This window comes from Calypte anna, chromosome 8 (assembly GCF_003957555.1).
Source record: "Calypte anna isolate BGI_N300 chromosome 8, bCalAnn1_v1.p, whole genome shotgun sequence".
In the NCBI taxonomy this organism is placed as follows: domain Eukaryota; kingdom Metazoa; phylum Chordata; class Aves; order Apodiformes; family Trochilidae; genus Calypte; species Calypte anna.
This window is the reverse complement of record NC_044254.1, coordinates 697,743-722,452: the sequence shown is the minus strand read 5'-3', so window position 1 is coordinate 722,452 and position 24,710 is coordinate 697,743. Positions and strand designations below refer to the sequence as shown.

The window sequence follows — 24,710 nt, the reverse complement described above, 5'->3', positions numbered from 1 at the left end:
TGGACACGGGCACCCCAAGGGACACTCGGGGGCTCTCGGGCACGGGTACCCCACAGCCACCCCCCACGGGGACATCGCGGCCCCGGTAGAGCCCAGGGGGCAGCGATCGGGCCGGGGAAGCCCCTGCCGGTACCGGGGCGGGTCCGCGCAGTCCCTGCCGGCACCGGGGCGGGTCGGGGCAGTCCCTGCCAGTACCGACGCGGGTCGGACCGGGGCAATCGGGACAGTCCCTGCCGGCACCTGGGCGGGTCGGGGCAGTCCCTGCCGGTACCGGGGCGGGCCGGGGGCGGCGAGGGGCGGGCGGACCGGGGGCGGAAGGGGCGGGCGCGGGGCCGGGCAGCTTCCTGCCGCTGAGGAGGGGCCGGGAGGGGTGGGTTCGGTTCGGCTGCTGCGGGACCGCGGCGGACCCCGCTCCCGGCGTGAGTGAGCGCGGCCCGGGCCGCCTTTCCCCGTCGGGCGGGGGGGTTCGGCGGGGGCTTCCCGGGGGTCCCCCCCTGTCCCGCCGGTGCGGGGGGTCTGGGGGTGCGGCCTGGGCCCTCGGCTCCCGGGCACGGGCAGGGGGTGCCGGCCTGGGCCCTCAGCCGGTCTGCTCCCTCGGTTCGGTTCGGTTCGGCTCGGTCCCTTCCTGCTGGTCCGGGGTCCGGAGGGAAAGGGGGCGGGAGGGAAGGGAGGTTCGTCCCGCAGCAGCCTCCGGGAGCCTGCGGAGCCGGGGCCCCGTTCTGCTGGGAAAACCCAGATACTGCCTCGCCCAGACCGCAGGATCTGGGACCGGGGGCCAACATGTAACCCCCCCTCCCCGAGTTCTAATGTGGGTTTTAAAGGGATTAAATCTGATGTAATCAGGGGGCTAAGAATAGCATCGTCCACATTTCCCAGCGTGTGCAAGGTGCTCTGGAAGGCTTCTGGCGGCTGAAAAGCTGTGCAAGGGGTTATTTGGCTGCGGGGCAGCGGGTGGGACCCTTCCCCGGGGCTTCGGGGCATCCCCTGGGTGCTGGTGAGCAGCGGAGTGATGGATGGAGCAGGGCATGGGGCTGAGGATGGGGCAGGGGATGGAGCTGAGGATGGAGCAGGGAATGGAGCTGAGGATGGAGCTGAGGATGGGGCAGGGGATGGGGCAGGGGATGGAGCTGAGGATGGAGCAGGGAATGGAGCTGAGGATGGGGCAGGGGATGGGGCAGGGGATGGAGCTGAGGATGGAGCTGGGGATGGAGCTGAGGATGGAGCTGAGGATGGAGCTGGGGATGGGGCAGGGGATGGGGCTGAGGATGGGGCAGGGGATGGAGCTGGGGATGGAGCTGGGGATGGAGCTGGGGATGGGGCTGAGGATGGGGCTGAGGATGGGGCTGAGGATGGGGCTGAGGATGGGGCAGGGGATGGGGCTGAGGATGGGGCAGGGGATGGGGCAGGGGATGGAGTGGAGGATGGAGCTGAGGATGGGGCAGGGGATGGAGCTGAGGATGGGGCAGGGGATAGGGCAGGGGATGGAGCAGGCCGGGCTGGGCTCTGGGTTGGTGTGAGTGGTACCAGAGCAGCAGACATTGCTCTGCTTTATTTGCAGGAAAGTTGTTTGCAGCCGTGGCAGGCAGCAAGTCTGAGCTTCTCCTCTGTGAACTGGCAGGCTGCTCAGCTGCTGGGGCTGTGATAATGCAGCTGGAAGGTGTTGCATGTGAAAGAAGGAGTTTGGGTTTATTGGTGTATTTTTTTTTCTCACGTAGCCAAATAAAGATGTGGTGGTTTTGTAGTTTTAGTTTAAATTGTGCCAAAAGTGTTTTGTTGTTGTTGGATGCAGGATCCAACCTGACAATCTCGGTCTTGCAAAAATGATTTGATTATGCCTGAATTTAAGTTAATTATTTTTAAATGCTGTTTCTGCTTATTTTGAGAGTTAGTCTCTTTTTGTCATTGCTTTTCCAGTAGTTTCACTGGTTTCCCATTTCTGGATGGGAAGAAACCTGTGAATATCAATATTCACAGATTACTCTTCTGTCCTAATACATGAAAAAGAAAAAAGTTTAAACCTACTGCTTTAAATAATGATAGGATTAAATTTATTCCTGATTGAATAGCCATTAAAACTGAAATCAAAGTGAGCATTGTAAAAAGGGCTAACTTGCTTTAGATGTAGAAGTTCGTGGTTGCTGGTGGGAGGCCTGTGCAGTTTGGAGCTGTTATTCTTTCCAGAAAATGAATATCTGGAGTGGAATTTGGGTGGGCATCAGGCAGCACTGTTGATCTTTGCAGAGGTACCATCATTAGCATCCCTCTTACCTCTGCAGCACGCAGCTGCCTTCAGTTTCCAGGCAGGAGTTTTATCTGATACCAAATTGTGGCTCTGCAGTGTAGCTGCTGAGCTGTGCTCCAGTGTTTGTGAGGTGCCAGCCTGCCTTAAATCCTTGGTAAATGTGCAAGGGAGAAGAACCTCCTGCCTCAGAGGGAGAGCTACTGGAAATATCTTTTCCTTTGGAAGAGCAGGTTTAAGGATTCAGGGAGGCAGACAGTTTACTGACTTTATGATGTGTGTATTCTGTTTACCTAGAGAATCATTATGCAGCTGTGGTGAAATTACTTTTAATGATGATTATATTTTCTGCTGCTGTAATCCAGGCTGTGAATTTTATTGCTGGATAAGGGCTTGGAGGCAAATCAGTGCATGGGGGTGGTCAGTTCTGTTATCCTAGAGCCAGCACAAAGAGAAGACAGGAGGTTGTCTTGCTTCAGAATGTCACCCTCTTTCGTGTTTTTTTCTCCTTTTTTTTGTTTTTTTTTTTTCTCTTCTGGATCAGATCTTGAAGCATAGGGTGAAGGTTTCTCCTCACGGTGCATGGACGGAAAGCCAATGCGCAGGTAAGGGATGGGAACAGTTCTGCTTCTCTCAGGCAATAAATCTGGGACTTGATTTCCTCAGTGATGAGACCATAAATTTTGTCGTTGTTGGGCTTTTTCCTTTAAGACCTGGCTAGGAGGATTAGGATATAAACCAGTCATCTTTAGTCCTTATTTAGATACATTTAGTTTTTGATATTTGCAAGACCAGGTGTCTTGGAATGATTATGCTGTTAGTAACAGTACAGAAGAGAAGGTTCCATAATTCTTTCCCCCCCATTTATCATAATAATTCAAATCTGTATTGAATTACTTAGGTCTGCAAATTGTGTGAAAACCTGCCTGAAATTCTAAGGGGCATTATTTTTCCCTTACCTGAAAGATTTTAGTCCCTTTGATGGGTTGAGGTCTTTGGTGAAAAGGAGGTTTCCTCTTCTAATTACAGATGCCAGCTGCCTCAGGTCTAATGAGCTGAAGATACAGCTGAAGTTTAATTCAGAGAAGTTCTTGCTGTGGTTATGTCAGAAACATTACCTGTTATGTAGAGAAAAAGCTGTGGCAGGAAGTCAGGAGGGTGAGAGGCTGGCAAACAGGACTGTGATGGCAATCCCAGGGCAAAGCTTAACAGCAGATTCATCTTGTTATCTGATGCAGGTTGTGGGGAGGCAAAGTTTCCTGAAGTTCTGCACCTCTAAAGGAAGTAAAGAGAACTCACAGAATTGCTTAGTCTGTCTGCTCTCTTTAGGATGTGTAAAGTAGGGAAGCTTTATTCTGGGTAAACAGGAATGAAGGGGAAGGGAAGGAGTTTTAACTGCTCATGGGTATGCAGAGTATTTCTGTCTACAGCATCTGCAGAAACTATTTGTGTGGTAAGAAACAGGGTTAAGAAATAAATAGTCATTTAAACCCTTGAAGGGTGACAGAGTTGTTTGATTAAATGGACCCCTCAACTGCAACAAAAAAGGACTGTGCTGCTGCTTCAGTTGAGCTGATGCTTGGGGCAGGGTCTGGGTGTTACTGGGCTCTGCATTGTTCAGTATTTTTGCCAAGATAAGAAATGTGGTTTAGACACTGAGGACCTGTATGGGACTTGTGCAGATGAATACCTTTTCCTCCAAGATGGATTAAGCAGCAGACGAGTTCTTCCATCTTACTCTTCTGCAAGAGAGGCTTTTGTACATTTTAACGAGTGTAAACCCACAGCTTTTCATGTTCTTCTGTGCTACTCCATTTATCAAAGTCTTTTTCCACAGTGGCATAAAATTGGTGACTGGCTTGGCTTGTGTTCTTGTTCTCCTTCCAACGCCAGCCATGACCTCGTGTTTCTGCACATGGGCATCCTCATTCTGGGTGAGACTGGGTTTTCTGGGCTTGGTCAGTGTAACTAGAGACAGGCACACCAGATCCTTGCTGTGTTAAACAGGATTGCAGTCAGGTTTATCTGCTTCTTGGCTCAACTCAGCATCACTGAGGATGTGTACCTAAACCTGGCTAGGTGAGAAATCAGTGATACTTATAATTACACTTTTAGCTAACTATTTCCTAGAGTATGGGTTGCCACAGTAAAGGATTCAGTTTACTCAGTTGGCAGGGATGGGTTGGTCACTTCTGTTGCTGAAGGCAATGCCTTTGGCTGGCCCCAATCAGAGATCTTTGTTGTAGCAGTTCTGTAATGAGTCCAGAGCATCCTCCTTGTGTGTGAATTAAATTCAGAGCAAGGCATTGGCAGAAATTACTGCCAGTTTGGTTTGTTTTCTTTATTTGCCACTAAAATCTGTTGCTACTGAAATCCACTAGAGTATGGTTTTGGATTTCAGTGGAAGTTTTCAGCTCAAGACTTTGTTCCATCAACCTTAGGTCAGGCTATTGTTTACTGCTGAACTGTGTTAAAGCTTGCTTGTAATTGCACGGTGAAACCTGTGTTATCTTAAAAAAATACAGGTTACTCTGACTTCAGAGTTAAGGAGCTCTGTGACAGTGCTGGAGAGATTTTTTCCTAGGTATGTGTTGCAAGGTTTTTTTTTTGAGTTTTGGAAGAAGCTGCTGTAAGCTCTAAGGATTGTGTCTCGTAGATGTCTGTGCTGATGAATAAAGTTTTGGGAAGTGCCATAAATAAAATGGAGGCAGAGCAGCCTATTCATTTAGCTGATTTAATGCTGCAGGCTGCCTTTGTTCCCACTTGTCCTTTTCAGCAGTGTGCTACAAACCCTGATCCTTTGTCAGCCCTCTCTTAATGCCAATGTATTTGCTGTTTTCCCCAGCCTGGCATTTTGATGGGAGCTAATCCCAGAATATCTGCAAGCTGAGTGATCCTCAGCCTGATCCTCAGCCTGATTCTTACTCACCCCGAGTGTTAGGAGCATCCCTGAGCTCTGTGGCTGTGCAGGAGGCATCTTGCCTGCCATGGGAGAACCAAGTGCTGCCTTCTGTCTTTCACACCTCTGGGCTCCTGACTCATCATTTCAGTCTCTCTGCATATGTATGCATACTGCAGTCAAATTGTTATCCTTGTGGAGACACATGCCATCAGATGGTGTCCTTCTAATTCACACTTCTGGGCTTGTGTATAGCAGCAACCCACAGTGCTTAACATCAAGCATCTGGTTTGATCCAGTATGGAAATTCCTAAGCCCATTGATCACTAGCTGCTCTATTAAAGATCTGTTATGGATGAATCAGGAGTGCTAATTTGATTATTACCTTTGTTTTTGTTTTTTTTTCTTCCATCCATTCAATTTTCTTTAATCATTAACCAGCACTTTCTCTCCTGGAAGGAGGAGGCTGGTTGCAATGCAGGCACTCAGGTGCAGGAATGCCTCCAGCTTTTACTCACCAGGCTCCTTTTCAGTTAGTTAAAGTCTTGTTCAGCAGAGGCTCATTTGGGCAGAAAAATCCTGTTCTTCCCTGAGTAGGAAGGAGCAGGATGACTGCCTGGATCTGGCCAGCTGATCTCTTGGCATGGGGTGGTGCCTCCCCATTGCTCTGTGTCAGCAGAGCCTTGGGTGCTGGGACTGACAAAGTGCACTGTATGCCTGGTAGCAGCATAGCCTGAATCTGCTATTTTTGTCCTTAGAATCTGTGCCAGCTCAAAAACCTCTCTGAGATCTGCTTTAGGGCTGGTTTTAGGAGGGGTTGTCTTTGAGGCAAGCCTACAGGTGTGACAGAGGGGCTTTGACAACCTGATCAAGAAGAAGCTGTCCAAAATTATTACAGTACCATGGGTCTTAATAGAACTCTTTCTTTTTTGTCCCAGAGGTTGGTTTGACATAGCTTGAAACCCCTAAGGCACAACAAGATCCATTTGGCTTGCTTAGCAAGAGCTATGCTCCACAGGGGGATTTCTGTCACCATCTTCTCCATCTCTTGGTAGGGGAATGAAATTGCTTACCCTCTGGCCTTGGGGGCAGGAAAGTAAGCCAGTTAGGTAAATTCATCTTTAGCCAAGGTTTCTTGGGTTTTTTATAGGGATACCATTAAACTTAGAGTTGTGTATTCTGCTGCAAGGAGAGCTTGGCTGTGCTGCTCCTGGGGAACTTGGCAGAGCTTTTAAAATGGTCTTCAAAGCCCACAGGGTGAGTTTGGGCTGTGAGGGACAAGAGTGGGTGGAGGAGAGCAAGAGGCAGTGTAACAGCAGAAGGGTTTCTCAGAGGTGTCAGAAAAGGAGGACAGTGATGGATATAAAGAGGGAGCAGGGATAAAAACCCAGGCATTTAAGGTGCAGAGGCTGAACAGGAGCAAGCAAGCAAAACCCAGAGGGGAGACCCAGCTGGGTCTGTGTGACTGAGATATGAGGGAAGAAGTAATGGTCTGAAACATCTGAATATGATGATCAAGAAAAGGGTGTGGGGGGAATGGGAGAGCAGGCTAAGATGCAAGTGAATAATTTGAGAAACTGCTTTCCCTGTGGATAGAAAGTGCCTTTGACATAACAATGAGGGGAGAAAGATGTGAGTTGTGTTTCAAATTCTCTCCTTCAAGCATGCTGCAAAATACATGGAGCAATGGCAAAGCAAAGCTTGATTCCTTTTCATCTCTTAGTCTGAGGAGAGGTAGGTGGTGGCAGCTCACCAATACCAGTGTACCAGAGGAGGTGGTAAAGGAGATGTCCTGGGTCTGTCTGTGTGTCACCAGCAGCCAGTGCACTCATTTATAACATCAGTATTCTGATATTGTGCTCTGTATGCTTTGATTGCTCGAAGTGATGGCTTTCCTTTGAAGTGGGCAGAGGCAATAGTTTCCTGTACTTTGTTTAATTTCATAGTAACTGGTATGTCACTGGTGCTGGGAAGTGTCTTTAAAGGACAGAAATTCACATGTGTTCAAAACACGGGAGGTGGCAGCCCAGTTCTGTGTGCACTGACCTGGCTGCTGTAAACAGAGTTGGGTTTGGTTCTGGTTTCAGTCCGAGGGTGATGGGAAGCCTGGGGTGCAGGCAGGCATCTCTCCCAGGGAGGTGTGGGGTCTGTCATCTCAGGTCATCCCTGCAGGAGGGCTCAGGGCAGTTTCTGTTCTCTGGAGTCAGGAGCATCATCTGTCAGCAGTGCTGCCAGGCAGAGGGGGTGGCATGGAGAGTGACAGAGCTGGTGTCTGCTCAGGAGTGTGGGGAGAAAAGGAAAGATACCTCAACCTCTGTAAGGACAGCAGAGAGCTAGAGCATTGCAGGAGAGCTGGGAATCCCCTACTCTGTTCCAGAAACTTGGTTTGTATGTTCTCAGTGGTTCCTCCTCTCTACAGCTGCACTTGGTTTTTTTCCTTTCTTGTTAGGCCAATAGTTGTGGATACTTGGATTTTTTTTTGACTTTTTCCTGCTTGGGTCTGATAATCCCACTTGCCTTCTGCAGTTTTTAGTCTGCCATTCCTGGGAAAGAAGAAACTTTTGGAATGTGTCAGAGAAGGTGGATTGAGTCAGAAGCCTCTATAATTCAAAAACATCCAAAGAGGTGGTAATTAAATGGATATTCTGTGAAGCTGAAGGACACTTGTGGTAGGCTGCAGGCCATCTGGAGTTACTGAAGGCTGTGTGACAGTTCAGTGTGCTCAGATACCACAGGGATGAGCAACCCTGTCAAGAATGTTGATAGAAGAACAGACGGGTTTGGTTCAGTCATGCAGTGGAAATGTAAGCAGTGGAAATCCATCTCTGTCAGGGGAAACTGGAGTGACAGTGGGCAGGTCAGTGACTGCTCTGCTGGGAGGCACTCTCTGGGCAAGGGGGTAGTGCTGAGCTCTGCTGTGACACGGGGCTGTGAGGAGGCTGCAGGTAATGAATTAAATCCCTGTGTTTGGTTGGGCAGTGCAGAGGTGTGTGTCAGACAGAGCAGGCAAACCCAGCTATAAATACAGCCTGCTGCAAGCTGACCTTTGTTTACTCGTAGCTACACTTTGGTTTGGGACAGATTCTCCTTCCCCCTGACCCCGGGGTGGTTTCACAGCCCAGCAGGGGCACTGCTGGCTGGCACTGGGCGTGAGCTGTGGAACTGGTGGTCTCAGAGGTGCTGATGCTGTCCCTTGGCTTCCTCCCCTGCAGGGGGACCAGTGCTCGCCCAGGAGAGACCGGGATGGACGTGACCAGCCGCTGCACCCTCGGAGACCCCAACAAGCTGCCCGAGGGGGTGCCCCAGCCTGCTCGCATGCCCTACATCTCTGACAAGCACCCCAGGCAGACCCTGGAAGTCATCAACCTCCTGAGGAAGCACCGGGAGCTGTGTGATGTGGTGCTGGTGGTGGGTGCTAAGAAGATCTACGCCCACAGGGTGATCCTCTCGGCCTGCAGCCCCTACTTCAGGGCCATGTTCACCGGGGAGCTGGCGGAGAGCAGGCAGACGGAGGTGGTGATCAGAGACATCGACGAGCGGGCCATGGAGCTGCTGATTGACTTTGCTTACACCTCTCAGATCACGGTGGAAGAGGGCAATGTCCAGACCTTGCTGCCAGCAGCTTGCCTCCTCCAGCTGGCCGAGATCCAGGAGGCCTGCTGCGAGTTCCTCAAGAGGCAGCTGGACCCTTCCAATTGCCTGGGCATCCGGGCGTTTGCCGACACTCACTCCTGCAGGGAGCTGCTGAGGATTGCTGACAAGTTCACACAGCACAACTTCCAGGAGGTGAGAAACCAGTGTGCTGGAATCCTGGTGTCAAATCTGTCGTGTGAGAGCCCGGGCAACCCTCATTTTGTGTTTCTTTCTAAGTCCCGGGTTGGTATCTGCTCATGGTGATGGGTGCCAGCTGTGAGCTGGGGAGGGAAGGAGGAAGGGGCCCTTGAGGACCCCTCTGCACTGCTCTGTGGGTATCACCCACAGAACTTCTTCCTTTGGAGCTGTGTGCTGAGGGCTCAGTGCAAGGCAGGGTCTCTGGCATGCTTGGTGTGTTACCTGGCATGGCTGGGTGATGCTGTGAGATTCTCCTCCCCTTCCAGAAATGTTCCACAGGACTGGAGAGGAGAGAGGTGTTAGAGTAAGGACAGAACATCACCAGCACCAAAAAAACTGGGACTGGAAGTGTGGGTGTGTGGGAGCATAACAGCTGCCTCAGTGGAGTCTTGAACTCCTCTGCTGTAGCAGAACCAGGATTTTGCATCTATTATTCAGCAGAAGTTGTTTGTAAGTAATTCAGATGTGTAATTTTGTAGCTGACCTTCATAAACCCAAGTCTCTCTTCCTTTGTCAATTCTGCCTAGATGATTTTGGAGGAAAAAATTTACCAGCATCTGGTTCAGAGAAGGAGCAGCATAATAATGAAGGTTTCTGTGGGCAATAGCCTGTGTGGTTCTTTACTTAACTGTTACACACCCAGATGCAGAAAGGAGCCCAGCACTTTAAGTGGTGTCTTTCCTGAGCTCCAGTTGGAAGGGCAGGAATTTGCCAAGTGTGCTCAGCATCAAAGTTTGCTAAAGAATTGTACACAACTTGCACTCTTCCATGCCCTGGAACAGGTAGCCTGCTGCAGAAAGATCCCTTCTTTCCACCTGCCTGACAGGTAGAACCTTTCCAAAGGGAGTAACTCTGGTACTGGTTCTGGATGCTGCCTTACTTTCCCCAGGGAAGTTGCAGTGTGTAAGTGCTCTGATTGACTGCAGCTTGATGACTTCTTTTTTTTTTTCCCCCACCCCCAGGAAGTAGATTGGAATTGTATTAATTTCAGTCAGGTCATTTCAGTCAGAAAATCACGAGCAGAAGCAGACACAGTTGAGCTTGACTGTTGGACACATGGAAGATGACAGTACTTGTATTTAACTGCAGACCTGTGACATCAGTTTACTCTGAAGGCTGCACTGAAATATGTCTTTCCTAACCATGAAGAACAGAATTTGCTGTTTAAGATAAAGAGGTTGTTTTCTTTCCAAAACTTGGTGATTTCCCCAAAGCCCTACGTTTTTGCTGGCCATTTCGTGTGCTCTTTGCTTGCTCTGAATTTCTTTTCTTCTGCATTTTTCTTTGGGAGCAGGATGGCTAACCAGATGGTTGTTTATTTTCAGTGCTTGGTGGTTTTAATGGTTAGATCTGTGCTCTTCTCATTATTACGTGAGTAGGGCATGCTTACAAGCCTCTAAATAACTTTTTAACTGCGTGACAATTTTGCTTTAAAGTGTTCTAGCATTAATACGTGCAGCTGGCTGATAAGAGCTGCCAGCTATGGGGTTTCTTTATTTTCACATCCCCCCCGAAGACAGTTTCCTGTCTTCCTTATCCCTCTTAAAGCACACAAAGGCAAAATACTTGGGTTTCAGCAAGCACTCTCCTCCAAGATGATGCATATTATAATTGACTTAACTGAATCTGGAAAGCAGTTGCTTGGATTAGAGCACAATTTCCTTGGCCTGGGCAGGTTTTGGTGTCTGTTGCAGTGCCCCAGGAGTTTTGCAGTTCTTTGTTCTTAATGATCTTTTCTTTTGCTTCCACTTTTTCTCTGCAGATGAACCTTAGTGGTGCTGCTTGTTGGGTTTGTGTTCTGTTCTGCCACTTCTTTTCCATCTGGAGAGTGGGTTGGTCATCTCTGATGGAAGCCAGTGACTTGGCTGCTTCATCATCCTCCTCTTGGAGGCTCAGAATTGATAAAAAACGTGCCCTGCTCTGCAGAGGCTGTATGTTCCTCCTGGCAGAAAGACCTGTAAGATGAGAAGTTCTTGAATGGCAATGTAAAATGCTGAGCACCAGGCACCAGGCCAGCCCATGCAGTTACTGTGGATGCAGTCTGGATTGCTTCACCTCCTCTGCTCTGCTAACCTCTAGTTCTATTAATTTTTATGTGCAGTGCTGCATTACATCATTAACTTCTTGGTAAAGTGTTTTTCTGCCTTCTCCATTCCCCTCAGTTTAATTTCTTGCCTAAAACCCCTCGTGGATCTTGTGCATGTAACATGAAATGGTTCTATTAACAGCTATGCTGTACAAGAACAGCTTTTTTTTTTTGTTTCTGACATCTATATGAAGGGAAAAAATATACTTAAGGATGAACAACTTGTCCTTTTTATTGACAGGCAGCCATTGCACTCCATATTGTATACTCTTGACATTTAATCTGTAAATGCATAATGTGTGTGAATACTGTAGAGGAAGTGAAGCCCATCCCATTCTTGTCTATGAGTCAAATAGGCCATTAATATTAGTCAGATAATTATTAGGGTCGTGATAATTAAGCCAAACTAAGCCAGAGCATTTTAAATAATTATTTGTTATACTGTGTAAACTACTAAAAATTGGCATAGCATTAGTAACTGGGTTTGCCATGGATGCAGCTGAGCTGTCTGAGGGACCATCCTGGACTCAGAAGTTTCCAGAGGCTCTGAGTTTGCCCATGTGGCAGGGAGGGATTTTATGGAGAAATGCTGAGCCAGAGCTTGAATGAGCAGCCCAGCTCTCACTCTGGGGCAGCAGTGTGTGTGGGATAACCTTGCTGGGGCTCTTGGGATCCTAAACCAAAGTCTGGTCACTGGTCCCACTGCCTCTCCTGCTCCTTTTAACTCCGTTTGGTGTTGTCAGTGCTTCCCAGCTTTTGTCTCTTCATGCACTGCTCTTGCTTAATTTCTGTACCCCATTGGAAGGACTGCACAGCTGACTGCTGCCGAGCTGATCGGGTCAAAGAATGTTTTATTTTTCCTTCATTTGTGCTGCAAATGACAGAATAAGTCCTGGATTTCTAATGTGGTTGGAAGTGATAAGGCCAAGCTGCTGCTGCTTTCTGTCTCTGAGCCTCTCTCAGATGGCAGCCCCCAGGCTGGGAGTGCCTTTGGGAAGCTGGCAGTTACCAACCAAACCATTGCTGCAGTTGTCTTTATTTCAATTTTTGCATCTTTCCCTGGTGTCTGTGCAGGAGATATGGGGGTGCCTGAGCTCTGTGACCTCTCAAGGCAGTTGCAGGCTCTGGAGTGTCTTGTGTGAGCAGCTAAAGCCTCCTGAGCATCTTGGTTGCTATCTTGGCTACTGGAGGAATGAACGTGTTTGCAGATGGCTCGTGGCTTGAATTTCACAAGAGATCAGTTCTTAGGAGGCTCTGGTTCCCCCTGAAGTGCATTTGAGCTTGTGCATGCTTTATGTATATATTTAGAGCAAATGAAAGAGTCAGGATCAAATGAGTCCATCACCCTCTCCTGACACATTTTCTGTTGTGTCACAAGTCAGGAAGACTTTCCATGTTCTCCGTGATGCCTCTGGTAACTTGTTTCTGAGACTTATTTTTGTGCTCTGTTTTGAATTTTTAGTGAACAGAGCTTCTCTATTCCAGTGCCACTTTTGGGTCATGATGTGTTTATCACCTACACAACATTCTTATACTAGAGGCAGCAAAGGAGGAGACTGACTGTAAAGAAGGGCTTTGTTTTTCCAAACTTTGGAACCCAATCAGTGTGTTCAATGGTTTAAAAATTGTCCTACCAAAAAAAAAAAAAAAGCTTTGTGTAAAATTCCCTTTCAGTTGCATCTAAAGGTGTCTGTCTTGCTGGCAACTTTGTGCTGCTCTGTGCAGCAAATCCTTCCTGTGCTCGTGTCAAAACTGAGATGGGGATTTGGCACAGCACCAGCTCAGCCCCTTACACTCCAGTTCAGTGTCCCCTGGGGCTGAAGTGCTGCAGTGGTGAGTGGCTGTGCTGTTCTGGCCACTGTCCTTACTTTGGGTTTTTATTTTTCCCCCCTTTTCATTTAACCAGGTAATGGAGAGTGAGGAGTTCATGCTGCTCCCTGCCAACCAGCTCATAGACATCATCTCCAGTGACGAGCTGAACGTGCGCAGCGAGGAGCAGGTGTTCAATGCAGTGATGGCCTGGGTGAAGTACAGCATCCAGGAGAGGAGACCCCAGCTGCCACAGGTAGGATGGAGCTCAGGCCCACTTCAGGCCACTTTACCCAGGGGAGGAGTAATCAGGGCTGCTGTGGAGGTGCCATGGCCATGACACGGTTCTGAATGCATGCAAAGCCACAGTAATTCTGATTCCCAGCTGTGTTGGGTGGCTTGAACATCCCCTTCGTGGAAGTTGGAGGGTGCAGTGGGTAGAGCCCTCAGTGGGGGCTTTGTTGGGGTGTTTCTAGGTGGGACTTGCCAAACTGGGTCATTCCAGTAGTCTGTCAAGACAAACCTGCCTGCAGTGTGTTGTATAAAAAGGAAGTGATGGATAATAAACAGCTTGTCTTTGTTTGAGCTGTACCTTTAAGCTCTGCAGAATGTTTTTCTGGAAATATGATGCTTCATGTGAGCCAAGCCATCTCCCAGAGAAGCACCCATTCTGACCAAGCTGTCAGCCAGAAAGCCTCTGAAGTCTCAGGCTCTGTGATCAAAAGAGGTGTGAGTCTGCCTGCCTCAGTGTTTCTGCTTTGGAAATAGACATGAGATCCAACTTTATTTAGTGGAAAGCTTTTGAAAATTATTTTGAATAAACAAACCAGAAAAACCTGCTGTTCTGAAAGAAGTTCTGAATGCTCTTAGAGCTGTGTGCCTTTTCAGGCCCCTTGTCTATACCTGCTTGGACCTCTAAATTCTAAACTGTTGTGAAAGATGTGTGGTTTGTTACTGCTCATTTACTGCACGATATCAGCCCCATTTGAGAGATCAATGGTTGAGAAAACTTGTTACTGAACCAGTGTTTCAGGCAGGTTTATTGACATCTGTAATTTTGTGAAGGTTTCCAATTGTAACCTTGCTTTCAGCTGTTAACAGACCCAGGGGTTGTCCCATTGCAAAGACTTGTTTCTCTGTGTCTAAATTGGTACACTGGAAAGGCCAAGGTGCTGTCAGATAAGCTGCATTTAGCTGAGATGCCAGGGGTTGGGTGTATAAATAATGGTGCCTGCCTGCCAGAGGGATTCCCAGCTCTTTACAGAAACGGGTTAGCCAGTGTTTTGGTTTCCCTCTGGCTTCCTGCAGCTCTGTGTTGGTGTGTGGCTCAGCAGACATCCTCTGCTCTGTGTTTCAGGTCCTGCAGCACGTCCGGCTGCCACTCCTGAGCCCCAAGTTTCTGGTGGGGACAGTGGGCTCTGACCCCCTCATCAAGAGTGACGAGGAATGCCGGTAATTCCCTTCCTGCCCACACAGTCCCTCCTGTGCATCCCTTCTCCAAAGCTGTGCTGATTTCTCAGTGGTTGCTGGGTGATGTCTCACAAGCTCCTCTTCTGCAGCAGGGGGGAGGAGAGGTGTGAGCTGTGTGTGTATTACCTGAGGAACACCCAGCACTGGGCTCTGGAAGTGCTGTTGATCTTTACAAGTTCTCAGTGAACCAGAAACCTCTTGAGTGCACACTTTGGCTGTTGGTAGAACACCCTTCAGAGTATTGTTTTCCATTTCACAGTTTTGTTTCTCTAGCCGTGGCCTGTCATTGCAGCTTACCACCTGCATGTCACTCAGACTTCCAGGAGGACTTGAAGTAGTTTTTCCACGTAAAAATCTGCACTTTGACATCAGTCTGCTGTTTCCCACAGTGTTAGTGCAGGGAAACTGTCCTTCCCTTCTCTTATGGTATCAGTCTCACCTTCCTAGTTCTGCAGAGTTCTGTATCCTCTGTAAAAAGCTCAGGGGACAGGGAAGTAGGGCTCTTTTTTGTTGTTGTTGTCTTTTGTTTTATTCAAGGGTTTGGAATATTAGGCTTAGTCCAGGTGGCAAGTCATGAATGGATGAACAGTGTGAGCTGGACAGAGCTGATGGAGAAAATATTCACCAGAAGGGTACTATCTCCATCTGTTGGTCATGTGTGTGTATTATGTATTTGTGTGCTTTTCAACTCCTGTTTTGTTCCTAGGGCAAAACAACTAATTGTTCAGTTTGAGCTTGAGGCAGCCTGTGGTTTTCTGCTTTGTGTTGTGAGCCTGACTCTTGGCACAGTTTTTTATCAGGCTTTATAGCAAGCAGTGTCTATTATTCTGGCCAAGTTTTGGCACTGGTCTGCTGCTGTCACAGTGTGAGTGACTTGTGGACAGCTGATGAGTGTTGAGGTGACAGTGTACGTTCTGACTGAAGCCGCTCACCCGCTTACCTGATCTGTCATTTCTTGAAGTACACGACCAGTGGTGGCTGCCCTGGCCATCAGATTTGGTTAGTGCCTTTCTCCTGAGACCAGTGAACTGGGGGAATTAACATTCTCCTGTCTTCACAGGGATCTGGTAGATGAAGCTAAAAATTACCTGCTCTTGCCCCAAGAGCGGCCGCTGATGCAAGGACCAAGAACTCGGCCACGCAAACCGATCCGCTGCGGGGAGGTGCTCTTTGCAGGTCTGTACAGCTCCTGCTGCCCTGGGCAGGGCTGATGGGGACAGGGCTGCTGCCAGGCTGGGCTCCACAGCCTCCTTCTCAAGTGCATTATCAGCTGGCAGAGTGGGTCTCTTCAGCTTGGGGGACACTGAGGTGTGAGCTCACTAATGTGTGTAAATATGGAGAGGGTGAGTGCCAGGGGGATGCATGGTGTCCCATGATTGATGGGACATTCTCAGTGGTGTCCCATGATGGGACAAGGGGCAATGGGTACAAACTGGGGCATAGGAGGTTCCATATAAACACAAGGAAAAACATTTTCAGGGTGAGGGAGCCCTGGCCCAGGCTGCCCAGGGGGTTTGTGGAGTCTCCTTCCCTGGAGCCATCCAGATCCCCCCTGGATGTGTTCTGTGTGACTGCTGGAGGTGACCCTGCTCTGCCAGGGGGCTTGGAGCACTCCATGATCTTTTGATGTCCCTTCCAACCCCTGACTTTCTGTGATTTGAGTTAACCTACAGCTCCTTATTGTGTGATTTCTCTAGTGCAATGAACTCCAGAGTACTCGGAAACTTAATCTGTTCCTCTTGACAAGCCGCATTCTGCCTCCCCCTCATCCTCAGGATGAGCACCTCGGAGATGGGGTTCCTGGGGGTCCCAGGGGGGTTGTTTGTCCCAGGCAGTGCTGTGATGCTGTGTTCTGTCCCTGCAGTGGGGGGCTGGTGCAGTGGGGATGCCATCTCCAGCGTGGAGCGCTACGACCCGCAGACCAACGAGTGGCGGATGGTGGCTTCCATGAGCAAGCGGCGTTGCGGGGTCGGGGTCAGTGTCCTGGATGATCTCCTCTATGCTGTGGGGGGACACGACGGTTCCTCCTACCTGAACAGCGTGGAGAGGTAGGTCTGTGCCAGGGCACTGTGCAGAAAGGTAACTCTGAATGTTTAAAATGGGCTGCAGCCTCTTTAAAATCTGGTTTTGCCTGCTGCTTTCTGGTTCTGCTGAAAACCTGAACTTTGGGTTACACATTATCTCCTCCTTTCTTCTGTCCTCCTTGTCAATATTGCTAGGACTTAATATGACAAGCCTTTGTAGCCTTTGGTGTAAGGCAGGCATATGTGAGAGAAGGGTCTGGGGGGAGTGATGGTCCTGGTTAACCCCTGCATTGCTGGTTTGGTTTTAGCATGGCTGAGGAAGGTGAGGTTACAGTAAGTGTTTCTTAGATGCTGAGGGGAAGATCCTGGAGTTTTACTGGAGTAATTACTGGGTAATTAGAGAAATAAGGAACCTTGGCATTCATGCAAAAGTTGGAAAATAGGTCAGTTTTAGACCTATAGAAGACTTAAGTCAAAAAAGCTTTCCCAAACTTTGTAGGTGGAAATCCCCATACTTAAAAGCTGCCTGATTCAAACACTCCTGGTACTCCAATCTCATCCCTCTAACAAGTCCCATGGGCTATTCAAGTATCTCCTTTCTGCCTCAGCCTGCCCTTCCACCCACCTATCTCCTCAGACACTCCCAGCTTCCCAGATCATGACCCAAGCCTTCCTTCTGCCACGTTCTGCACATCTCTGCTCTGCCCCAGGTTTCCTTCTCTCTGAATTCCCAGCTCACTCTGGTTCTTTCCTCTCCTGTCTCGAGGTGCAGGTCTCAGTGCTTGCTCTGGTGGGAGCTGCAGAGAACACACAGCAGAGTAACTCTGCCCCCATGTCAGCCAGTCCCTGGTAACCTGCTCTCTGGAGGGTGTGAACCTTTGATCTGCAGGTGGAATCATCTCAATTTGAACATTCCTGGATTAACATGTGTTGGGTGCACTACATGATTTCTGGGGTTTTTATCCAGCTTACAAATAGCTGTGTTGCAGTTTAAGCTCAAGACAGGGAAGTTTCACTGCCTCAGTAGTTCCCAGGCACAGGAGAATGTGAAGCCTACCTAGGAAGCAACTTTTGCTGTTTGTGGTTTTTTCCTAGGTACGATCCAAAGACAAATCAGTGGAGCAGTGATGTGGCCCCCACCAGTACCTGCAGGACCAGTGTTGGAGTAGCAGTTCTTGGGGGCTACCTCTATGCTGTGGGTGGCCAGGATGGTGTCTCCTGTCTCAACATTGTGGAAAGGTACATTTTAATTTGAAAAAAAAAAAAAATAAAAATAGCAGGGCACAGAATCTTTACCTGAAGAGAATAGGGTCAGCTTTCTTGCCCCTTTGTGAAGATGTCAACAGTTTGCTAAGCTTTGGAGTTGTGTTCTTTTGCTAGGTATGATCCCAAAGAAAACAAATGGACTCGAGTGGCTTCCATGAGCACCAGGCGCCTGGGAGTTGCAGTGGCTGTGCTGGGGGGCTTCCTCTATGCTGTGGGGGGCTCTGATGGGACATCTCCTCTCAATACTGGTATGCTTTTTGCTGTCCTTTAATGCACTCAGCACTCGACATGGTCCTGTGTGTCCTTAGTGTCCCCAGATGGCTGTTGGGATCTTCAGTGATCAGTTTGCTGCAGTTTTTCTTCTCCAGATTTTAATTTTGCCATACAGTAATTCACTCTCCAGACTTGTGAGCCCCTGTTGCCTGGTTGTGTGGGATTTAAATTTATTTTTATCCTTCTGGATGCTGCATTTGGCAGCATGTCCTGAGTACAGCGAACTTGCATAACAGTTGCAAGCAAATTTTTTTTTTTTTCCCCTGCAGTCACCCTTTCCTGCTGTTGGAAGGAAGGTGCCAAAGGTAAAACTACTGCAAGGGGGTAGTGCAGGTGATTCTGCAGCACTGCCAGCTCAGTCTGGAGATGCTGAGTGTGAGTGTCTAGGAGTGGAGGCAGGAGGGAGAACAGCCCATGTTCCATAGAGGAGAAGCTGATAACAAACTGGTTTTTCAGACTTTTGGTGTGTGGCAGTTGTGGAGTCTTTGCAGACTTTGTCTGCAGGTTGAAAGGTGGCACTGACCCCCACAAGCCCTTGTCCTAAGATGTGTCCTTTGCCCTGCAGTGGAGCGCTACAACCCCCAGGACAACCGCTGGCACACGATTGCACCCATGGGGACCAGGAGGAAGCACCTGGGCTGTGCAGTGTACCAGGACATGATCTATGCTGTGGGGGGCAGAGATGATACCACAGAGCTCAGCAGTGCTGAGAGGTACAACCCTAGAACCAACCAGTGGTCTCCTGTCGTGGCCATGACGTCCCGGCGCAGCGGGGTGAGTTTCCCAGTCACAAGGTCCTTGGGTTGGAAGAGTCCTCCAGGCTCATCCAGCCCAACCTTTGGCCAACACCACAGTCAACTACTAAACCATGGCCTTAAGGACCAGCTCCAAATGCCTCTTAAATGCCTCTGGGGATGGTGACTCCAGCACTGTCCTGGGCCATCCCAATGCCTGACAACCCTCTCAGTGAAAAAATATTTCCTGACATCCAGCCTAAACCTCCCCTGCTACAGCTTCCATCCATTCCCTCTGCTCCTGTCACAGTTTACCAAGGAGCAGAGGCTGTTTCCCTCCTCACTCCAACCTCCCTTGAGGCAGCTGAAGAGAGGTCATGTCTTGGTGTGCTTCTCCAGACTCTGCAGAAGGAGGTGGTGAGGACACGGGGTACTCTCATCTCACCAGGTTGCTCTCTTGGCGTCCTCTGTACCTTCACCTCTCTTCCTCTGTGAGGGGAAGGGCTTGCACACAGAAGATGAGGGAATGAAGTGGTGGCTGTGTCACACCACAGACAGATGTTAACATGCCTGAGAATGGGGACATGGAGTAATTTGTGGGGCTTTTTTAATAATTCTGGTCTATGGGATCAACCAATGAAGCCTGAAACAGAGGAGTTCTTTTTGTTGTTCTCTTGGTGAAGCAGCCATAGCTGAGAGGAGATACCAGTAGAGAACAGAATCACAATTAGTACCTGGGTCTCATCCTGCAATGCACTTTGCATGATTTAGGTGAAGGTGCCTACCTGGGGGAGCCCTAGCAGTGAGGTACACTTGTAGCTAAGTTTTTGTCCCTTGCCTTCTGATGTGTGTGGGCACAAGGGTTCCAGGCTTTCACTTAGCATGTTGTCTTTCTTCACCAAGTCCTGTGAGCATGGGGGTGTCCTCAGCTTCCTGCTTTCCATAGACATGGGGACAAATGATTCACATAGTGCTTTGAGGAGTCACTGTGCCTGGGCAGATGCAAATGTTATGAACATTTACCATGGGACACTGGATTATGCAGTAAGGAGTGGATTCCTTCTGTCTGTATGTTGGTGTTTCAGTGTCTGGTGAGGCAGGAGTGAATCATCATGTGAGGAACTACTGGTTGTGAAGGCAAAGAGGTTTCCATTTCCATCCTCAGAACACTGTCCAGCAGTATTCTTTCTGGTTCCTGGTGAGGCACTGCTGTTTGATGAGCCCCTCTGTGTTTGCTCCCTGTGTCACTGCTACACAGATCCATCTGTATCCCCAGCCCTCCTGAGCTCTCTGACTCCCCCAGACCCAAAGCAAGGACCACGTTGCATTGTGTTCTCTTCTGTGATGCCACAAGATGTTTTCACTCAGAGCAGACTGCCTGAACCACAGAGCTGTTTGAGAGTTCACAGACTTTGTGCTTCAGCAGAAAGACAAAATAGAAAGGCTGGGAGGCCAAGGTGCTTGCAGAGGGTCCAAGTCCCAGCCCCAAAGAGCAGGCCAGGGATTTACATATGGTTCCTGTAGTTCAAGCAAGTGGTTGGTAGGCTGGTAGACATTCTTGTGCACGTGCATTTTACACTTGGTGAAGAGTTTCTGTCCAAGAAATAATAATTTTTGGCTTATTAAAGCTTAGGTTTTTGTGTATCTATTCTCATTTGAGCACTTCCAGTTCTTGTAGCTGGCAATGAGGGGAACCTTCTGCTCTTTCCAGTCTTGAAGTTCTCTTATTCTCTCTATTTTTTTTTTTTTTTTTTTTTTTTGAGACAAATATTTAACTTTTCATCTGTCTTTATTTTTTAGATCTTTTAGTTGTCCTTCCACCCCTCCCCTTAAAAACACCTCTGCTGCAGGCTGCCTTTCACCAAACATGGTTATGAAATCCTGTTACTAGTATTATCATTTTAACCCTTCCCCTCAGGACCTGTCTTTCCAGGGCATCCCAGCTAAGGAGCTCCTGTGTGGTGGTTGTTTTGCAGGTTGGCCTGGCAGTGGTCAATGGGCAGCTGATGGCAGTGGGGGGCTTTGATGGCACAACGTACCTGAAGACCATTGAGGTGTTTGATCCAGATGCCAACACATGGAGGTAATTCTGAGGTTTGTGAAGCAGCCTGGGAGCCAGCTCTGGCTGTAGGGGCTGTCACCCAGCTGAGCTGGCAGTGCCCTCTATAGCAGTGAGGAACCTGGGTGTGGGAGCAGCAGCATGGGCATGGGGTTGGGGCTGGCTGGCATGAAAGTGTAAGAAAGAGAATCACAGTTTGAAAAATAGCCCAATATGCCATTTACCCACAGCATCCCCATGGCTATGGCAGCTCAGAGACATTTTCTTGCAGATTTATGCTTCAGTTCTGGCCATTGGCTTCATTGTAAGTAAAATGTCAGTGAGTTTTCCACGGGTTTTCCCATCTGAGTATCCCAGCAGATTTAACAGACAATGATTCAAGTCTTCCTGCTTCTGTTGCAGGTAGGAACATGGTGTACAGATGGGTTATAGAGACTCAGAGAAAAGACATGACTTAGCAGGCTTGTTGGGTGGCAACAAAAAGGTTCTAACAGAACCTAGTTTGATTTTTAAGTGCTGCTTTGGAACATAACAGAAATGTTCCACGTTGAGAGAGAGACATATATCCCTTCTGTTTATTTTAGGCTGAGTCTCTTCTGCTTTCTAATAAAAGTTGCCCTTAGCAGAAGGAGCTCACAAGTCATGATGCAGAATCCAGCCTACTCATTTTTTGCTTTCAAGCTGAGGCTCTGATCCTTTTGGGAGGAGCTGAAACTGAACTCTTTGAGCATATGATGGGTTTTGCCTTTAAAGCTGCAAGACAGCAACTGGAAGAATTCCATCTGATTTACAGGCTGAGAGGAAGCATACAAAATTGCTGATCAAAACTGTGTACTGATGAGGAAGGCCATTTTTCCTGTGTCTTCCCTACTCATAACTATGCTTGAAAGCAGTTACTTATTCCTAAATCTAATGAGTGTTAAATTTCAAGCTGCCATCTGTATTCTTGCTGCTTTTGTGATCTGGTCACAGTGGGGAATAGAAAGAAATTCATGATCTTATTGCTTCCAGCCTAGCCATAGTAGTAGCTGAAGCCTTTCCCTGTGAGGTGAGCATTCCTAAGAAGCAGTGGAGGAGCTTCCCCTGGTGTATAGAGTTCCAGACAATGCCTGTGGAACTGCTGAGTAACCAGAGAGTGATACATCCTTTGTATTCCTCAGCTGGGTGGTTTCAGCTCCAGTAACTGGAGTTAGGAGTTACTGCCTGTGCAGTCACAGAGGTTTAGGAGGGTGTTCAGGGGATTAACCTGTGGGTTTTTCCCATTCAATATCATCATCTGTGGCCTTCTGTTTGGTGAACTTCTTAGAATCATAGAATCATAGAACTGGCTGGGTTGGAAGGGACCTCAGAGATCATCGAGTCCAACCCTTGAACCACCGTTGCGGTTGCTAGACCATGGCACTGAGTGCCACAAATCCTTCTTGCTCAGTGAAGGATTTTTTTTTAGTTTGTGTAGCCTGGCTGATAGGTGCTTCTGACACAACTCAGGTTCAACAAATTGCATTGGTAGGAGTTTTTTTAAGAACTTTTTCCTCCTGTTCCTGCCAGCAGCCTGTGGTGGCACAGAGGGGAATATGCAGCTGAGGTGAGTGGGATGCTGGAGTCTAGAGGGATGAGATTTCCATGTGGAGTGCAGGCACTCTTTCAGAAACATGTTTTTGAGAAACAGATGGTGCTTGAGATCTGTTACGTCTTGGATGGATTAGCTGGGTAACAGAAATATAGAAGAAATCAGTTGAACTGTAAGCAGCAAACCTGTCCTTGCTCTTCTGCTCCCCAAAACGTAGCCCAGGGTTCTGGCCTGCAAAGTTCTCTCCTCCCTTGCACATGACCAGAGAGGGGAAAAAGCAAATGGTTCCTGCAGTAAGCAGGAACCCCTGGTGTCAAAACAAGAAGTAGTTTCTGGTTTGAGGCAGAAAGGCAGGAGCAATACAGCTGCTGCCTGGGAAGGATGGAAAATGAGAGCTGCCAACTTGTCCTGGGGTGAACCCCAGTGAACAGCGGGGTGTCTGGGGGTGCCTGGGGGTGACTGGTGGGTGCAGGGGTGAAGGAGCTGAAGCAGGGTGAGCACTGAGACGTTGTCTGTCCTCGCAGGTTGTATGGGGGGATGAACTACCGGCGGCTGGGAGGAGGAGTTGGGGTGATCAAAATGACACACTGTGAGTCTCATATATGGTAAGCTTCCCCGGGGAGGCAGGAAGAGCCCTGGCTTCTCCTTCCCAGACCAACTGAAGAGACTTGGTGACACTGGAGCTCTTGGCAGCCCCAGTATGCACGGGCTAGATCCCATGTAACCCTTTGCTGGTGACTCTTTCTATGGAATGACAAAAATGACTCTGGTCAGAGTGTGCCCAACGGGAGACCACGTTGCCAGACTCCAGGGAGCCACTGGACAGAAGTTAGGAATGTTGCTTACGTCCGTATTTTTTTCTAAATAGTCTACATTTTTGAATCAACCAAACTGTAAAAGTTACTGTAGCTTAAACAATGCCAATGTGGAGACTACACACTATTCTGGGAGCCTGGCAAGGAGGAGGATTTCCTGCTTCCCAGCCTGCTGTGTGAACGGGGGATGTGGCAGCTGTGTGGTGGGCAAAAAAGGAAAGTGATACAGAAAACATTGCTTTTGCCTTATTTACAGAGAGCTTCTAAAAAAGTACTTGACCTGCAAGGTGCCACCTTTGCACAGAAGCTTTTCTGTGCACAGAGTATATTTATTTTTTCATTTAATTTGTATCATGTGTTTTCTTTGTATCGCTCACGGCGAGAATTCCAGCTTTTTATGTACATATGTATGTGTGCATATATATATATGTATTTTAATATATATATATATATGTATATGTGACTGTGTGAGTGGAGTCTTGAGAAGCTGGTGGGCAGGGCAGGGCTGTGTCCTGCCAGCTGCTGTGGTTCCAACCCTTGTGGTATGTTTTAGGATCTCTTGAGAGTGCAGGAAAGCTCTGAGGATGGGTGCCCTGAGTGTCCTTCCAGTCTTGCTGGAGGCAAGAAGCAGAACTGGAGCTCTCAGCTCCCGACTGAATCAGTGAAGTGCCCCAAAAGGGTGAGAGTGACAAGGATTTCAAACGATGCCTTTTGACTGTATGGTGTAGGGTACAAAAGTTCAGCTTTTGTCTCTCCCCTTCCCCCTGGATGTGAACCTAGGAGCAAAGAGCTGCTGCTGACTTACAGAACCCTTCTTCTCACCTTGCCTGCTAGATAGCAGCCCTTGCCTGAAGCTGGGATGCAGGTTATCAGCTGTTAATTCTGACCAGCCTAGGTCCAGTGCTCACTTCTCAGGTTCTTGCTGGAATGGCAAACCCACAGTCAGCTCCTGCTGGCCACCAGCATCATCTTGCAGCTCCCTCCTGCCTCTCATCTCTGTCTGCAGAATTCCTGTTGTAAAACACTGACTGTGGTGAGGTGGTTCCTCTCCCTTGTGGTGGTTGTTCTGCACTTCACCTGTGTTGGTTTAGAGCAGGTATGAGACTCAGGAAAGAGTTGGGAGAGGGGAGGGACTGCTTGCTGGCACTGTGAGAAACTGTCGTGTTTCAGTGGCTGCTGGAGGAGAGGAGGAGGAACTCTAAACTCAAAGGTTCTGATATGTTGGTACTGTAATTCCTATGAGTATGAAAGAATGACCTTTTGCACCTGATACAGTGTTGGACCTTACTAAATCTGATTCTGGAAGAGTAAGAGTCCTGTAAATTCCAGAGACGAAGAAGGCAGCATTGACATCTGAAGTTCTTTTAACTTCATCTGATTCATGTAGCTCAGATTTTAATGTGCTTGAATATAGTAAAAATTACAATCCAGTAATAAATGGGTCATTAAAACTTTTTTAAAAGCTCCTTTTCCCCTAAAGGTTGGTATTCTTGTGTTTACATACAAAGATCATTTGCACCTTTACAAGGAAAACAAGTATTCTGTAAACAAATGTTTACATGTATCATTTATGCTTTTTTCTAGCATGAGTAACTTGTATAAATAGTGCTATCTTAATAAATTTCTTCTATGCTG

General features: G+C 48.4%; 1 protein-coding gene across 3 annotated transcripts; it reads left to right on the top strand.

Annotated features, from left to right (window-relative positions):
* The first annotated feature begins 66 nt into the window (after positions 1-66).
* Positions 67-24,710, top strand: KLHL20 (kelch like family member 20). Of its 3 annotated transcripts, none has more exons than XM_030455476.1 (12): positions 67-85; positions 2,784-2,844; positions 8,351-8,924; positions 12,962-13,120; positions 14,222-14,316; positions 15,395-15,510; positions 16,199-16,382; positions 17,454-17,597; positions 17,739-17,872; positions 18,463-18,671; positions 20,608-20,714; positions 22,785-24,710. In XM_030455476.1, the coding sequence occupies exons 2-12, from the start codon at positions 2,822-2,824 to the stop codon at positions 22,867-22,869; spliced, it is 1,830 nt and encodes a 609-aa protein (XP_030311336.1). In that variant the 5' UTR covers positions 67-85; positions 2,784-2,821; the 3' UTR covers positions 22,870-24,710. The 3 variants fall into 3 exon arrangements, with proteins under 3 accessions (XP_030311336.1, XP_030311335.1, XP_030311334.1); XM_030455475.1 differs by lacking the exon at positions 67-85 and adding an exon at positions 334-419; XM_030455474.1 differs by lacking the exons at positions 67-85; positions 2,784-2,844 and having other exon boundaries at positions 8,243-8,924.

Bases quoted from the DNA above. Each gene is read 5' to 3' on its own strand.
- KLHL20 (XM_030455474.1), top strand. From the start codon at position 8,322: ATGCTGTCCCTTGGCTTCCTCCCCTGCAGGGGGACCAGTGCTCGCCCA. The intron at 15,511-16,198 runs GTCTGTACAGCT...CTGTCCCTGCAG, and splicing joins CGGGGAGGTGCTCTTTGCAG to TGGGGGGCTGGTGCAGTGGG. The intron at 20,715-22,784 runs GTAATTCTGAGG...CTGTCCTCGCAG, and splicing joins CCAGATGCCAACACATGGAG to GTTGTATGGGGGGATGAACT.